The sequence below is a fragment of the Mauremys reevesii genome, linkage group 3 (genome assembly GCF_016161935.1).
Source record: "Mauremys reevesii isolate NIE-2019 linkage group 3, ASM1616193v1, whole genome shotgun sequence".
Taxonomy (NCBI): domain Eukaryota; kingdom Metazoa; phylum Chordata; order Testudines; family Geoemydidae; genus Mauremys; species Mauremys reevesii.
The window spans coordinates 133,208,674-133,225,126 of record NC_052625.1 but is presented as its reverse complement, the minus strand read 5'-3'; the positions used below and the strand labels follow the sequence as shown (position 1 = coordinate 133,225,126).

General features: G+C 36.4%; 1 protein-coding gene across 2 annotated transcripts in view; it reads left to right on the top strand.

Moving 5' to 3' along the window:
- The window catches only part of GRIK2 (glutamate ionotropic receptor kainate type subunit 2), a 591,552-nt gene that overhangs the window by 571,346 nt on the left and 3,753 nt on the right, over window positions 1-16,453 (top strand). Inside the window, exons 18-19 of one of the 2 annotated variants that reach the window (XM_039530290.1) lie at window positions 967-1,217; window positions 9,778-9,955. In XM_039530290.1, coding sequence (XP_039386224.1) covers window positions 967-1,217; window positions 9,778-9,955 — 429 coding nt within the window. The remainder of the gene's footprint in view (window positions 1-966; window positions 1,218-9,777; window positions 9,956-16,453) is intronic. The other variant, XM_039530285.1, reaches the window with a different exon arrangement.

The following is a 16,453-nucleotide window of genomic DNA, read 5'->3' as shown; positions in this document are numbered from 1 at the left end:
GGGAAATAAACAGAGAAACAAACAACCTTCCCAGACTCTTAAATGTTCAAAACTCCATTGATTTAAATGGAGCTACTGTTTACACTAACTGAGGATCAATGTTTAAGTTTCCAGAAATCATAAAGAATTGGAAACAGGAGATGTTGGAGTAAAATAAAAAAGAAAAAGAAAAATGGAAAAATACAGAAATGCAGAATTAACATTTTTAATTCTGCTCCTGTTGCTTCACTGCTTGGTATTCACCTTACTCTGCACTCTTGATGTGAAGTTGATAAGTGTCTGGTAAATGTCATAGCTGTTCAGCTATATCTGATCTTAAACTTTTGCATACTGTGGTGGTTTGGCCTTGAAAGCTGTTGTTCTAGCTATGAAAACTGAAATGCTGTTTCTTGTATCAGTTCTTGTATGGGATCTAGAAGCAAATAGTCTGTTGTTTTAGATATGTTAAACTAAGTAACTTGTAACTAATCCTACATTTGGTTGGTTGTACAGGGCTTAAGATTTCTGAAGTCATACAAACGAGTGATGTTTAGAATGTTTTAATTTGCAAAATCATGTTACTTAGCTTACAGGAATTGTAGTAACAGCTTTTGCATGTACACTCAGATACTGGTATACATGCACAGAACAGGTATTTTAAAATGTACAAGTTTAAGTAGCTACTTAACCAGCCAGGTGCACACACAATTACTGGATTTGTTGACACAAATTAGGTATTTTCATGAATAAGTTAATCGTGTACAAAAATGTGTGTTCAGTTACATGCACTAACTTTGAAAACTGGCTAATATTCTGTGATCTGAAAAAGATTTAAAAAACATCCTCTTTCATCCACCAAAACATGCCTAAAAATTGTGAATCATCACAAGGATTTTTGTTATATCCTTCTCAGGACTGAACTAAAACATTTTTACTCTCCTGAAAATATACTTTGGTGCACTGCATGTTTCGTCTACTCTCTTGCAGGGTCTCCATACAGAGACAAGATCACTATAGCGATTCTTCAGCTGCAAGAGGAAGGCAAGCTCCACATGATGAAGGAGAAGTGGTGGAGAGGCAATGGTTGTCCAGAAGAGGAGAGTAAAGAGGCCAGTGCTCTGGGAGTTCAAAATATTGGTGGCATTTTCATCGTTCTGGCAGCTGGATTGGTGCTTTCTGTCTTTGTGGCAGTGGGGGAGTTTTTGTACAAATCAAAAAAAAATGCGCAGTTGGAAAAGGTAAATATTGTATTTTTCCATTTAATTTAATATTTTTGTTATAATCAAATCAGTTTTTTAAGCTTTTTGGTGATCCAATGAAAGGCTGTTGTGAAATCCTGTTCTGATACCCTAGTGTAGTATTTCTTTAACAATGGTTCACAACAGAGCACCTGACGTGTCACACATACAGCTTTTAATTTGTCTTTAATATGTTTAATTGTAGCCAGCTTTCAGGACAAGTGACTATTTCTCCTCTTATACGAGCCTGAAAAAAGACAGCTTTTTACTCCTGGAAGTTCACTGCACTTAATTTTATGGATGAAGAAGAAATGAGAAACAGTAATGGGAAACAAATTAATCTTCTACAGATAAATTTGATTTTTTAAAGTCAAAACTGTGTATCAGTTCAAAGTCAGAAGTCTAGAAATGTCTCTATAAAAATGTCCTTTCCTGAAGATATTTACACTTGACAAGTTGGTCTGGTAGCATCTGTAAATTATTAGATCAATATTATTTTTTTGTGGATTTACTACTGATTACGATTTGAACTCCTGTAACTTGAATTCATCCAATTTTGAAACAGCTAATGTTAACTTGTCATGTACTGATCATTTGCACAAATATGGTAATTGAACTGTTGCTGGGTCTGGTATTTTCTTGCAGAATTCTTGGGTGCAATCATCAGCTTTGCATAATAAATATGTATATGCACATATATAACATCTAAAATTGAACTAAAGAGTATAGCTTTTATTTATATGCCATATTTTTAATTTGCATTTAAAAACTTGCAAATTAAAAACTTAATACTTTATTTTATTTAAATAAGTAGTAAATCCAGAAGGCATGTTTGTACTGATATTGATTTTCAGATGCTACCTGTGAATTTTTGTAACTTGAAATATCACTCAGAAAAATCTAAGGTCTATCTTTTGAGACTTATGAATTTATATGGATATAACTAGCTCTTTCTGTATAAAATCTTAATTTTTAATAACACATTGCTAAAGAAAGCTTTGATATTAATCAACAAGGCAATGTGAGATCACAGGTTCCAAACAAAATATGGACATGGGTAGATTTTATTAAGTTCTACAAAACTAATTATGGAGAGGAAAGGTGAACACTCAGATGCTCTAATTCAGGCATTGGGAACCTTTGGCACATGGCCAGGAAGGTTTGTTTACCTGCAGCATCCACAGGTTTCGCTGATCGCAGCTCCCACTGGCCACAGTTCACCATTCCAGGCCAATGGGGGCTGCGGGAAGCCACGTGGGCCGAGGGATGTGCTGGCCGCCGCTTCCCACAGCCCCCATTGGCCTGGAATGGTGAACTGTGGCCAGTGGGAGCTGCGATCAGCCAAACCTGTGGATGCTGCAGGTAAACAAGTCTTCCTGGCCCACCAGCAGATTTCCCTGACAGGCCGCGTGGCAAAGGTTGCCGATCCCTGCTCTAATTTATAAGAATTTAGGAATATTCAATTCTGTCAACCTACTTCTGGAGCTCTGTATTTCAGAAACAAATTTTTTTTAATTACCATTTGTTTTACATAATTCATATACATTGCAATGTCTTTATCCACTCTACAAGTATTTTACTTAATATTAACTTCAGTATATTTTTGTTTAGGTGGTCTGAAAAAAAATTAAAGCCCCATTTACTAAACTGGAACCATTTTGATGAGAATTTTATAATGTAAATTGATTGATGCTTTACAGGGCTTGCATGCATATTTCATCTTATATGCTATTATTAGGTATGAAGCTAACAGCATGACTTGTCCTTGGATACTGCACCAGGAAGGTTAGATGAGGAAGAAAATGTGACCTTGTCTGTGTTTCAGGGACTGATGCTACAAGCTCTCCTTTTTTGGAACCACTATTTTGGCCAATGGTAGCTCCACATGTGAGGGGGCAGACAGGATCAATCTCTTTGTTTGTAGCTAAGAAAACAAAATAAATGTAATAGATTTCAGCCTTTGAACCCAAAAAGCAAATGGCCATTTGTTGATAAAATGTGTGCCTGCCTTTTAGTAGGTGCAATATGTGGAATTACACCTGCAGCATGGGTAATTAAGCAGGTCACTGCACATTTTGTGTGCTTAATTTAGATGCACTTTTTTCAGATTCAGATTTTTTTTTTCTAAAATAGTCAACAATATTTCAATATTATGCCTTGACTCTCCAACTGGCTGTACAGGGTAGATTTATGTGCCCATCAAAGTCAATGGGGTCCTACATGGGTAGAGGGTCTGCCAGTGTGAAGCCAGTTGCAGGATAGATCCCTGTAAAATGAAGCTGTGTTCAAAAAAGCAGAAGGCAAAACTCTAATTGTGCTATTTGTACCAATGCTTTTAAATTTAGTGGAACAGAGGCTCAGATCCTACATGTACCTGATTTACATGAAAGAAACTTGTAAGGAACACATGTAACTGGTGGTCTTTTTGGGAAATAGACATCACTTTCAGATACACATTTTCATTCATTTCATCACCGTGTTCTCCAAGCAAAGAGGAATTTGTATTTTACTATTTTAAAAAGCAAAGACAAGAATGATCAGAGTAAAATTGTCAATCATTTGCACCCACCTTTATTTATTTATTTGTTTGAAAAAGATCAACAGTGCACTAGTCCACTAAGAATTCACTAGACTATACAAATCTGAAGAAATGAAAATCAGCAGTGCATGGAGTCAGTTCTACTACCAGAAACCCATTGCGCTGAAAATGACTACTTATGTTACCAAGGGCAGAATGCTCATCGGTAAACGTAAAAGTGAGAAGCTGTGCAGTAATATACCTGATCTATTTGTGTCATTGGACAAGATCAAGATCAGATATTTCTGACAAATACAAGTTTCTTAGACCATATCTGAAAAACAACAACAGAATATTAGAATCATAGAATATCAGGGTTGGAAGGGACCTCAGGTGGTCACCTAGTCCAACCCCCTGCTCAAAGCAGAACAAATCTCCAGACAGTATCATTACTGGAATGATACCATCAAGAAGTAAGTTTATGATTTATTTTACAGCTGAGTATTAGAATGGTGAAAAATAAATAAATGTGCATCTTATTGTGTTCCATAACTTACTTGCCTATGCCAAGCAAGACCGATTTAGAAGAGCTCTATATAGTTAAGACTGTAGGGCTCAACGCTGCACAGTTGAGTTCAGATGGTTTAAGTCTAGCTTGTTTAGTTCACAGCACCCTACCAATGAGAGTTGAGGGTGCCCATCATTTTGGAGGACTGGACCCAAAGTGAAAATGCGTAGCAGTGAATATATATGTAGGTCACATAGGGTGAGTTGCCCTTCTTTTGCAGTTGCAGATTCCACTGAAGTAAGAAGGAGTTCTAAATACTGAATGAGGCAGTATGTGGTCCCTGAAAATGTTTGTAACAGAGACTGAAAAAGCAGGTTGAGTTGAACTTTGCCATATACAATGTATAAGCTAATTTTTTTTTAACCTCTGAAAACCTGTTCAGCAGTTCCAACAATGTTAATGAGCTGCACAGTGCATGACAGAGCAGCGTTCAGCCTTCCATGAACGACAGAAAAGTAACAATGATTTTACTAGTTATTTTAAATTCTGATCTAAAGTAAAAATTGAACAAACATTTGATGCACTTGATAGACTGTACTTTATTTTGTGAAATCTTAAGGGCAAACTACTAAACCCAGCATAGCAAAACTTCCACTGACTTCCCCGCATAAGAACGGCCATTCTGAGTCAGACCAAAGGTCCATCAAGCCCAGTATCCTGTCTTCTGATAGTGGCCAATGCAGGTTCCCCAGAGGGAATGAACAGACAGGTTATCATAAAGTGATCCATCCCCTGTCACCCAATCCAGCTTCTGGCAAACAGAGGGTAGGGACACCATTCCTGCCCATCCAAGCTAATAGCCATTGATGGACATATTTTCCATGAATCTATCTAGCTCCCTTTTGAATCCCAATGTGAGTTCTAACTTGGCTCTGTGGCAATATACTATTGCCTTTCTTTATAGCAGAGGGTTAAAATTCCAGTCCAAGTGATGGAGCAGGATAAGTGGACACTGAAATTTCCAAGATCTCTAAGCTGCTTTCCTTCAGAGCAACACAGACTGATCAGATGTCCTGAAATTATCGAGACTATCCGGATATTAGGGGTTTTATCTTATAGAGGACCCTATTATCCCCCTACACACCCATACTGATTTTTCACACTTGCTACCTGGTCACCCTAAAGCAACCACAAGATGGTGTATTGTATTTTTTAGAAGGAAAATTAATTGCCAATTTTTAATAGAAATTATGTGTCAAAATGTCCACCTCTCTTCTTTCATTAGTCTTTTCAAAACACCAAAGTTGGTATCATTTCCTTATTGTTTATAATACAAACACACAATTGTGTCATCTATTTGGAGACATGTTGTGAAGCAGACCTTTGTTCTCTATGACAATCTTGACAAGAAATGCTCAACCATTTGCATTTTATAATTGCTTCTCTAAGTGAATGACCTGCTCCCTGATTGTAACATTATGTTGACACTTAGAGGACAATGAGTAAGCAATCTTAGACACCGAAGCCATTTTAAACAATTACCAATGTAATTATTGTTGATATAATTGTTTCAGTGTGTCATAGGTTTAGTCTCATTACATATCTTTGTTTTTGTAAAGCTTGGGAGTTTTCTACATCGTGCTAGAAAAGAGAATGTTGATCTTGAAAAATAGTAATGTTTAACATAATATATTGATGGTTCTTATTTTGGAAATGTATAGACTTTGTTTCATTATTATCCTTTCAAAATATAATTATTTGAGATTTGTTTCCATTTGATACCATCTCCCCTAATTTTAGTGCCTACTGGAAATTATCAGGTACTATTGCATAAGGGAGCTGTGCATTTAATCTCTTTGGGGGCAAATCACCCAGGTACTTCTGCACCATGTAAGCTTTTAGAGTGAAATTCGTCCTAGAGCAGAAGACCACTGCAAGACCATACAGAACATTATTTTATGATAGCACTACATGCAGAAAGGGATTGTACTTCCTATCCGTGCCAGCCAAGCATACTTCGGTGAGCAGGGCAACCATGAGCATGTGCTAGGGAAGTGGCCATGGAACCAGCAGCTCCAGGCCCTATGTAAATGGTATGGAGGGGCTGCAACTGCTATTTCAGATCACAGACTGAAAGACCGCTGTGCTGCACCCTTATACACTGGCTCCAGGCCCTGCTTGTACTTCTCCCATGTAAAGCCCAAGAACTCTGGCTTTAATTTTATTGCTAACATGAGGTTTATTTGAAGAGACCCTTTTACACAAGGATAAATTTCACACACTAGGATTTAGAATACCCCCCTTTCACATGAGGTTTGGAAAAATGCTGGTCATCATTCACCCAGTATTTAGTTTCACAGATAGTCAAACTCAGAGTGTACATAATGTAGCTAATTTGTACCACAAATGAAGCAGCCTTCCAGAAACAAGGGTACTATTACGGAAGTGTTGTGAACATGAAATATGCAAGTCAGAACATGTAGAAATCTGCTTTTCCTTTTTTTTAATGGTTATGTTCAAAACCATGAAAATTGAAACTGGTACGACAATTTCATGTTCTGAATTTTACAATCCTTCTTCTACCCTTCCAGGCCTTTTTCTTCATCATATCGTTTTCTCAGATATGGCCAAATTCTTTTTTATTAAACTCTCTTCCTCACTGTTATTTGAAAAATTATAAAGAGGAATTAAATGAATTATATTAACATTATTACTGTTCAGAAAATATCTTGATCATTTAATTTTTAAAAAGCTTTGATAATATGGTCTGGGCTTCATAACACTTTTGGATGAAGACCAAAGTAATTCCCAGAACAGTGATTTTTTTTTCAGGGTCTGCAAGTTCAAAAGATTTTAAAGTTGAAGAGCATGTTTGTCAGCTGCAGATGAATAAAAAATGTAGGGATGGTTGGTAAATCAAACCTGGAGATCCAGGAAATGTATCCCAATAAACTTTATAAAAACACAAAATCATGATGCAGCCTGAATGATGATATATTTTGCATTAGCATAACTTGAGAGTTCTTGTAGTTGGCTGGGAATAACAGAATGGCAGCTGAGGGACAGCTGTGACAGTTCATAAATGGAACATTTTCCCAAACTTGATGCATCTGCATTCTGCAGATAGGCAGATGGGAAATTGGAAGCTCTTCTCATCCCCCAATCCCTGAGCTCCATAAGGAAGGACTGTCCTGGTTTTGTGTGGGTTTTTTTTTTGTTGTTGTTTTTTGGTGTATACTTGAGAGCTGAATTCTAATGCAATGCCCTCTTTAAAATTGTTTTACTGCTTATATTTAGAGGGATATTTTGCTATGGTAGGAAATGTAAAAAGAAAACCTTATGCTGTTAAAGATGTGAAAAGCCAAAAGTGTAACAAATAGAGCAAAACAATGGAAACGAAGATTTTTATTTGATTGACTTGACATTTTTCAAACAATTTTCAAACAATAAAACATTTCAAACATGATCTCTATTTTGACTTTTGATTGCAATTTAACAGTGACAATGAACAATGACACAGAGGTATTTTGCTTTTAATTTGAATTCATTGAGAAGTATAAACAAGAGAATAGAGAAACTTATTTTAAATTGTCTAGTTGATTATGGTCTCCTTGAGAACTATTTCACAGTAAGGTCCTGATCCTGCAAGCCCATACATATGAATGTGACTTCAATGGTCTAGAGGTCCTGCCCATCTGTGTGCTCATTGCAGGATCTGGTCCTAAATTCCAGTTCTGATTTATGAACATTTTTTATGCTTTCTACACAGATAAATTTAATGTTGCGTTTAAAAATTATCTCTTTGTCAGATCCCTTTTTCATACTGGCTTTCCTCTTACCAAGGGAAGGCAGAAACTATAAAAAATGTAATTCTTGGCTCTTCTTAAAAATGTTTCATTTGTTCTCAAGGGAAAACTGTTACCGTATTTCCAAAAATACAAGTCCTCCTAATACTCACTCATTGTTTCTCTTTTGATATTACATCAAGTAAGTCCTGTCTATAAATTAGGATATTTTTAAATGTTTGCATTTACAGTTATTTACATTAAATGTAAGGGCAATACAAACACTGGGTCATAATATTGGGATCTCCCACAATTAAGTTTAGGTCAACAATCCCAGATCAAAATTAGGATAGCTGTTCGTTTACTGTAGGTCTGGGAACTCACTCCAGCATAGTGTTAGCACCCTCAACTGATTGGAGCTGGTGTTGAGACAGCTCTGGTCCCTGCAACAGGAAATGCATTTTCATGTTGTATTAGCTAGCACAATCTGAAAGCGTATCATTTATCATTTGTCAGTTTTGCTAATGCAGTGGAAACAATGTATATGAGATTAGTACTAATACTCTATTCAGTATGATCCAAGGCCATTCCATATTTTTTTATTAAAAGTGCAATATAACCTTATTCATCTCTAAAATGTATTAAATATTTTACAGTCAAGATTTTGCAGATAATTTTAACTCAGCATTCACAAATATACATAAAGATATTTAGACATAACTTCATAAAATTTGACTAGTCAGTTTCCAAAAGGCTCTATGTTGTATAAATATTTTTGTTTATTTGTTCTGAGATTTACACTGTATGCAGGTACACAGTGAATATTTTCGAGCATAAGTTGTTGCGTGTACATCCTGCCCCAAAAGAAGACTCATTACACTTCTTGCAATCACTCCCTTATACTGTACTCTGAGGGACAAGAAACCTGAGCTCCACTGGACAAGCTGGGAGTGAATTCAGAACCATGATCGAGAATGATAAACCCTGAGTGACCAGACTTTCAAATCTAAGAGCTGATTGCAAAAGATCTCAGCTAGCTCACTGACTTCAATACAACTAGGATCAGGCACTGTAGGAAGTCAGGGAAACTCTTATATAGCAAGAACCATAGCCATATAGCACCTCTAAATTAAAATAATACTTTGAATTGCACATTGAAGCCTATGGCCAGTGCTGTGTTTTTTGTTATATATCTGCTTAGTATCAGCTCCTGTGCCTGACCTGCTGTAATATGCTCCATTATTTCTATGACCGTCTAATAAGCTTTCAGCAGCATTCTGCACTTACTTTAGTTTCTGACTTGTCCTCAGTAGTAGCCCCATATAGAATGGATTGCAATAATCCAGACTGGCAGACACAAAGATCTGGATAACTGTGACAAGGTCTGCATCAGGTGGAAACCGTTGTCACTATCTAGCAAAGCACAAAAGAGAAATGACAATCCTGGCCACTGGAAACACAGGATCACTCAGGAAACTGGAAGAACCCTGAGACTGCAAATCTCATTGACAAGGTTGAGCAGAACCTACAATAGCGAGGGAAACTACAATCTTCTAAATGCTTCTCTTTATTTGTCCATTATAACAGCTATCTTCTCTGGATAGAACTTCAATCACACCCCTATTTCAGCCAGACACTGGAAGTGCAAAAGATTGCACCATCCTTGTTTGACAAAACAGAGATGTAGGGCTGTATGTCATCTAAGATTGATGGCATTGCAGCCCAAATTGTCTCATTATCTCCCCCCAGTGGCCTCACATGCATGTTGAGAGGAAGGATGACAGAATGAAACCTTGTGGACTTCCGCATGAGAGAGAACCCTCAGGGCTGATGATCAATTGCCCTGTACCATCCTCTGGGATCTCTCTGAGAGGGAAGAATGGAACCACACAAGTACAATCCCATCCACCCCAACTTAGGTCCACAGGTGAGTCAGCAAACCTCATGGTCAGTGCTATCAAAGTCTGCTGATAGATCTAAACACAATCATCAATGAGAAACGTTTGTGCATCGCTAGGAGGATGATATCAATCAGTGGAACTAATGCAGTCTCCATGCCATATACAGGCTGGAAACCAGACTGAATGGGGTCCAAGACTTCACCGGAAGTTTCACACTTACCATTGCCAGAAAAGGAAGGTTAGAGACTGGAGAGTAGCTGCCTAGATTGTTGTCATCAAGCAATAGTTCATTGAACGTGACCCTAAACTCTGTCGATTTGAGGGAAGTTGGCACCTTGCCCTCCCATTAGGACACATTAACTATCTACAATAGAGTGGTCTATTGCCCTGCTTGATTTTACCAGTAATGAGGGAAAAGGGATCATCTTGTAGGTCATGGGCCTTAACTCCTGCACCTCTAGTATCTCAGTGAGCACAACTGGTTGAAACTTGTAGGCAGAGAAGATGTATTAGTAATCCCCAGCTTAGTTCTGTTACTATGGGAGGGGAAAGTCTAGTCAGATTCTGATTGATTTTCTCCACAAGATAGATAGAAAACTCTTTGTCACAATCAACATTCTACTCTGTTTCAAAGTGGCGCCTCCCCCAGCTCCACCAAGCTGTCTATCACTTGGAATAATTCCACTGGTCAGGACTTCATGGATACTATGGTGAAGGAAAAGCTTTCTCAACCACCACAAGAAACTTATGGACTCAGATCGTTTTACATTTGCCTTATTTTGTTTTCAGTCTCTGCTCAAACCTCCACTGATTTTGGTTTGAAATCCTAACTAACTACTTAATTCTGATCCTGATCCATGATCTGGCAAAAGAGCTGGCTATGCTTAAATCGAAAGTGTATTTGTGAATACTGCAGTTAATTGCTCTGATACTTAGCTTGCAGAAAACTTGAACGCTACCCTTGCTCTGGACCAAGAATGTATGCAGTGCAAAATTCTGTGTAACAATATGCCACTTTTAATTCACGATTTTTAGAGAACATATGACCTTAAGTCAACTCTTCTTGTCCAAATGTATATTGGTTGCTAGCATTCTAAAAATATGATTGGTGCAGATATGTTTTTAAATATAAATTGAAAGTGAAATGGTTCAAAGTGCAATTTATTTTCCCTCTTTCTACCTCATCCTCATAAGTTTGTTTCTTATATTCCATTAGTTGCGGCAATGTCTGTAATTGCATATATCTTGTGAAAACATTTTTTCTAGGATTTGTGTTTGTCTTTGCATCTAAGAGACTGGATTGACAGGTCCTCACTATACATCATTCAAAATCCTTGGGGAAGTGGCATATGGAAGCAGAAACTGATTAGAAAGGAGGCTCAGGGCAGGGCTATGAATCCACTCTCAGCTAACTTCTATAAGATGAAAACCAGTTTGATTGATATGTTCTAGTAGATGTTAGAACATTGACCCATAACATCTGATATAAGCTGCAGGATTACTGCCATTACTGCTTTAAGAAATTTTAACAAGACTTCAAATAATATCTGACATGCAAGGCTGGAGGTAATGAACTTCTGAGTAAATCTTGTCATTTCATACTGGATTTCGACAGTCAATTTTACACTAACTCCATCAAAGAAGAAAGGAGACAGATTTATAAAAGAGCAAATCATTGAGTCTTTTTCTTTAATAATAATAGAAAAAGAATAATGCTGGTTAAATTCAGAATTTGAGAGACACAGCTATACCATTTCTGTCTTTTTTTCATAATATTTTGTTTCCAGGCAATGTGTGTACTGGTTCATTATTTCCATTTGTTTTTCTTGATCTAAAGCATATACTTTATGCATTGACTTTGTGCTTTGATATTTATGGGTGCAATAATTATTGCTCTTTTTACAGTCATTAGAAGCAAAATTTATAGGGATTTATAATGTTGGGTCTGAGGAGTATTAATGTGGTTTCTAATTACTTTTCCTCTAAACGTGATATACAGCAATATAAGAAAACCGTACAAAAACTTTCCAACTTTGGTATTCATGCTTGTGGGTATGCAAACCCACATTATTTCAGGCTTCAGAATGGGCACAAACTGTCTGCATAGATTGTAAACAATGGTAAGAAACGATTATACTGAATCCACATGAGCTGGCAGCTGTGACATAGGGTGAAGTAGATACAGCTTAATTCTTTACACTTCATAAGAAGCTGAGCTCTGGCAAAGTCCCTTTGTGTCAGAGGCTGAAGGACATACAACACTAACGCTGATTAAAACTTTATTTTTAACACTTTAACCTTCTGACTATAAATGCAGTACTTTCCAGTCAAATGTTTTATATTGATTATTCATTTTGCTATAGTAATTACATTTAACTGTGCGAATGTGTGTAGAATTTTGAACTTTTTTTCAAATCATCTGCTATCTGATTCTCTCTAAAATGACTTTATGGTTACATTTAGCAAGACAGCTTAGAGGTAGCCAAAATTCAATAACTGTTGATGTTTTGTGATCTCTCTGAGGTCCAGAAGGTAAGTAAGGGGCAAAAAGGTTATTGTCTTTGAATTAAGTGAAAAATTGTGCAGGATATATTCAAAGAGCTCATCTTCAAGTTGGAGAAGCATTTCTAAACTACAGCTTGCAATCTTGGCAAACTTTGGAGGCTTTCTAACAATAATACAATTTGAAAAACCATTTGAAATTGGGGAAAACATTTGATTACATATTCTAAAATCCTCTCTGAAAATAGTGTAATCTACCAATCACAAAAAGCATTGTATAGCTCCTTTCTTACTCCATATGTTGCAGCTCCCAAAGGTGTAACCTAACAATGTACAGTTCTTTGAAAAAAAACATGAAGTTTCTGTAGACAGAAAAATATGAGTTGGTGGGAGTTAAGAGAGATCAGGGTAGAATTTCAATTAAAGAAATGCCAAACAGGGAGTAATCCTTTGTAAAATGTTCTGCATGTTTCTTTGCATAACATAGGAAAATGCCTCTTCCTTTCCTCAGACCCACTATGCAACCAAAGAAAATCAAGGGTCCAAGTTGTGAACTTTCATATAGCCCAGAAGAGGAGAATCAATGATAAAAATGCTTTTATCAGAGAATTAAATTTACAAGAAGAATGTGGCTGTTTCTTTTAATGATTGGTCACAAAAGAGAGTACTTTCTGGGAGTGCAACTTATTATTATTCTCAGAAACATAATATGTTTAATATATAGTTGCCATAGTTTAAAAAGTTAATACTCTACGTTTCAGTGAATATAAATATATAACTCTTGTAACTATAACATATAGGGAAAAGTTTGCATGAACTTAGACAAACTAATTTGAAAGTTCAGGGCAGGAGAAACTTGTATATATTATGTATTCACTTAGACTAAATGTAATTATTGATGTGACAATTTTATTATCTGCATCATAAAACTGTCAGACTTTAAAATTATCTTCATTTTGTGGAGCTCATTTTAACAAATACTGAGATCTAGGAGTAAGCTCTAGAGCCTTATGTGTTTGCCCTTTTCCTGAGATCTGGGTTTTGGTGAGTATTTGGTACACTAAGTATGTGTGACAACAGGTATTAGAGGTTTACAGCACTGTACATTAAGAAACAGGATGAGGAGGTTAGCTGTGGGAATGGGAGGGGACAAAATATATCAAATATATCAACATATATCAAATACCGCCATCTCAAACAATATTTGCAGAGCATTTCAGAAACATTCAATTGTAGAAATTAGGGCTGTCGATTAATCACAGTTAACTCACGTGAGTAACTCAAAAAAATTAATCGTGATTAAAAAAATTAATCGCTATTCGTCGCTGTTTTAATCGCAATGTTAAACAATAGAATTCCAATTGAAATTTAGTAAATATTTTGGATGTTTTTTTCTACATTTTCATATATATTGTATTCTGTTGAAATCAAAGTGTATATTATTTTTAATTACAAACATTTGCACTGTAAAAATGATAAACAGTAGAAATAGTATTTTTCAGTTCACCGCATACAGGTACTGTAGTGCAATCTCTTTGTCATGAAAGTGCAACTTACTAATGTAGATTTTTTTTGGTTACATAACTGCACTCAAAAATAAAACAATGAAAAACTGCAGAGCCCACAAATCCACTCAGTCCTACTTCTTGTTCAGCCAATCGCTAAGACAAACACGTTTATTTACATTTACAGGAGATAATGCTGCCCTCTTCTTATTTACAATGTCACCAGAAAGTGAGAACAGGCATTTGCATAGCACTTTTGTAGTCTGCATTGCAAGGTATTTATGTGCCAGATATGCTAAACATTGGTATGCCCCTTCATGCTTCGGCCACCATTGCAGAGGACAATCTTCTATGCCGATGATGCTCATTAAAAAAAAAAATGTTAATTAAATTTGTGATTGAACTCCTTGGGGAAGGATTGTATGTCTCCTGCTCTGTTTTACCTGCATTCTGCCATATATTTCATGTTATAGCAGTCTCGTATGATGACCCAGAACATGTTCATTTTAAGAACACTTTCACTGCAGATTTGACAAAATGCAAAGAAGTTACTAATGTGAGATTTCTAAAGATGGCTACAGCACTCGACCCAAGGTTTAAGAATCTGAAGTGCCTTCCAAAATCTAAGAGGACCGAGGTGTGGAGCATGCTTTCAGAAGTCTTAAAAGAGCAACACTCCAATGCAGAAACCACCAAAAAAGAAAATCAACCTTCTGCTGGTGGCATCTGACTCAGATGATGAAAATGAACATGCTTCTGTCCACACTGCTTTGGATTGTTATCAAGCACAACTCCTCATTAGTATGGACACATGTCCCCTGGAATGGTGGTTGAAGCATGAAGGGACATATGAATCTTTGGCACGTAAATATCTTGAGATGCCATTTACAACAGTGCCATGAGAACACCTGTTCTCACTTTCAGGTGAGAAGAAGCAGGCAGTAATATCTCCTGCAAATGAAAACAAATTTGTTTGTCTGAACAAGAAGTAGGGCTGAGTGGGCTTGCAGAGTCTAAAATTTTACATTGTTTTATTTTTGAATGCAGTTTTTTTTGTACATAGTTCTACATTTGTAAGTTCAACTTTCATAATAAAGAGATTGCACTACAGTACTTGTATTAGGTGAATTGAAAAATACTACTTCTCTTTTTTTACAGTGCAAATACTTGTAATAAAAATAAATATAAAGTGAGCATTGTACACTTTGTATCCTGTGTTGTAATTGAAATCAATATATTTGAAAATGTAGAAAACATCCAAAATATTTAAATAATTGGTGTTCTATTAACAGTGTGCTTAATCACGATTATTTTTTTTAATCACTTCACAGCCCTAATAGAAATGCAATATTTCTAAGAACATAGGATCAAATTCACCAGTGCGCCCTGGCTGCTTTTTGCCACTCTAACAAAACAAAGATGATGTAACCCCAACTCATATTTTCAGATATGGGATGTGCCAAGATATTGGCAATGAGAATGTTCATCTTTTCATCTCTTGGCCACTAGCTGGAATCCGATTCAGTGATAGTAACTGAATGCTGGTACTTTCTGACAAATTATTAGTAACCTATGCTAAATGAGTTGGTGGCTTCAATCCAGTTGTAGAGGGACAGAAGTCTACTCCGTAAAAGCCCCAATTTTTTCAGAGGCTCTTGTTCAGTATCTTACCAGAGAAACTAAGCAATGCAATTTTCAAAAGTGACTTAGGAGACTAATATCTATTTTCAGAAGTGATTTAAACACTTCGGAGACTATATGCCATTGTCTTTCAATAAGACTTTTGAAAATTTTAGGTAATTAAAGTGAATGAATTTTCCTTGGACATGTTATTCTGTGGACAAAGCTGAACATGTTGGTGAGGACAGATGAGTCGGACTGCACTATTACTGCTTGTTTCTTGAATAAAGAGGGGACTTCAGGGGCATATTTTCAAAGGCACAAGTGGGAGTTAAATGCCAACCTGTTGTAGACTTTCATTGGGAATTGGACATTTAACTCCCTGTTTGCCATTGAAAATCCCACTTTTGGATCCAAGACTTTATATCTTTCCCAAGCACTAAATTCACTAATTTACAAAACATGTGCATAAAATATTGTAGCAATAAATTTAATCCAGAAGATGAGAGCAAGGATTCCTGCCACAAGCGTAATACCAAGAATACATTGCAGTGCGTGGGTACTACCAACCACTATTTTTTGGAGAAAATCCTTCTTAACAGGAAAAAGTAAACCTTACAGTAGAAATATGATTAAGCTGGAGAGTTGCTTCTTGAATTATTACCACTTCATGGCCTGGGTTTACTTTGAAAGGATATTTTTATTTGTGCTCCATTGTTAATATATATATATATATATATGCTTGTTATGGCACTGGAGTAAAACAAAAGCCAAGGACACAGTTCAGCCCATCTCTGCTTGGCCAATTTCTAATCTAGGTCTGTTCTGCACACTCCCGTCTTGTCGCACTGAGAGTCAGCAGTAATAACCAAATTCCAAAGGAACTGTAAGTCTTCA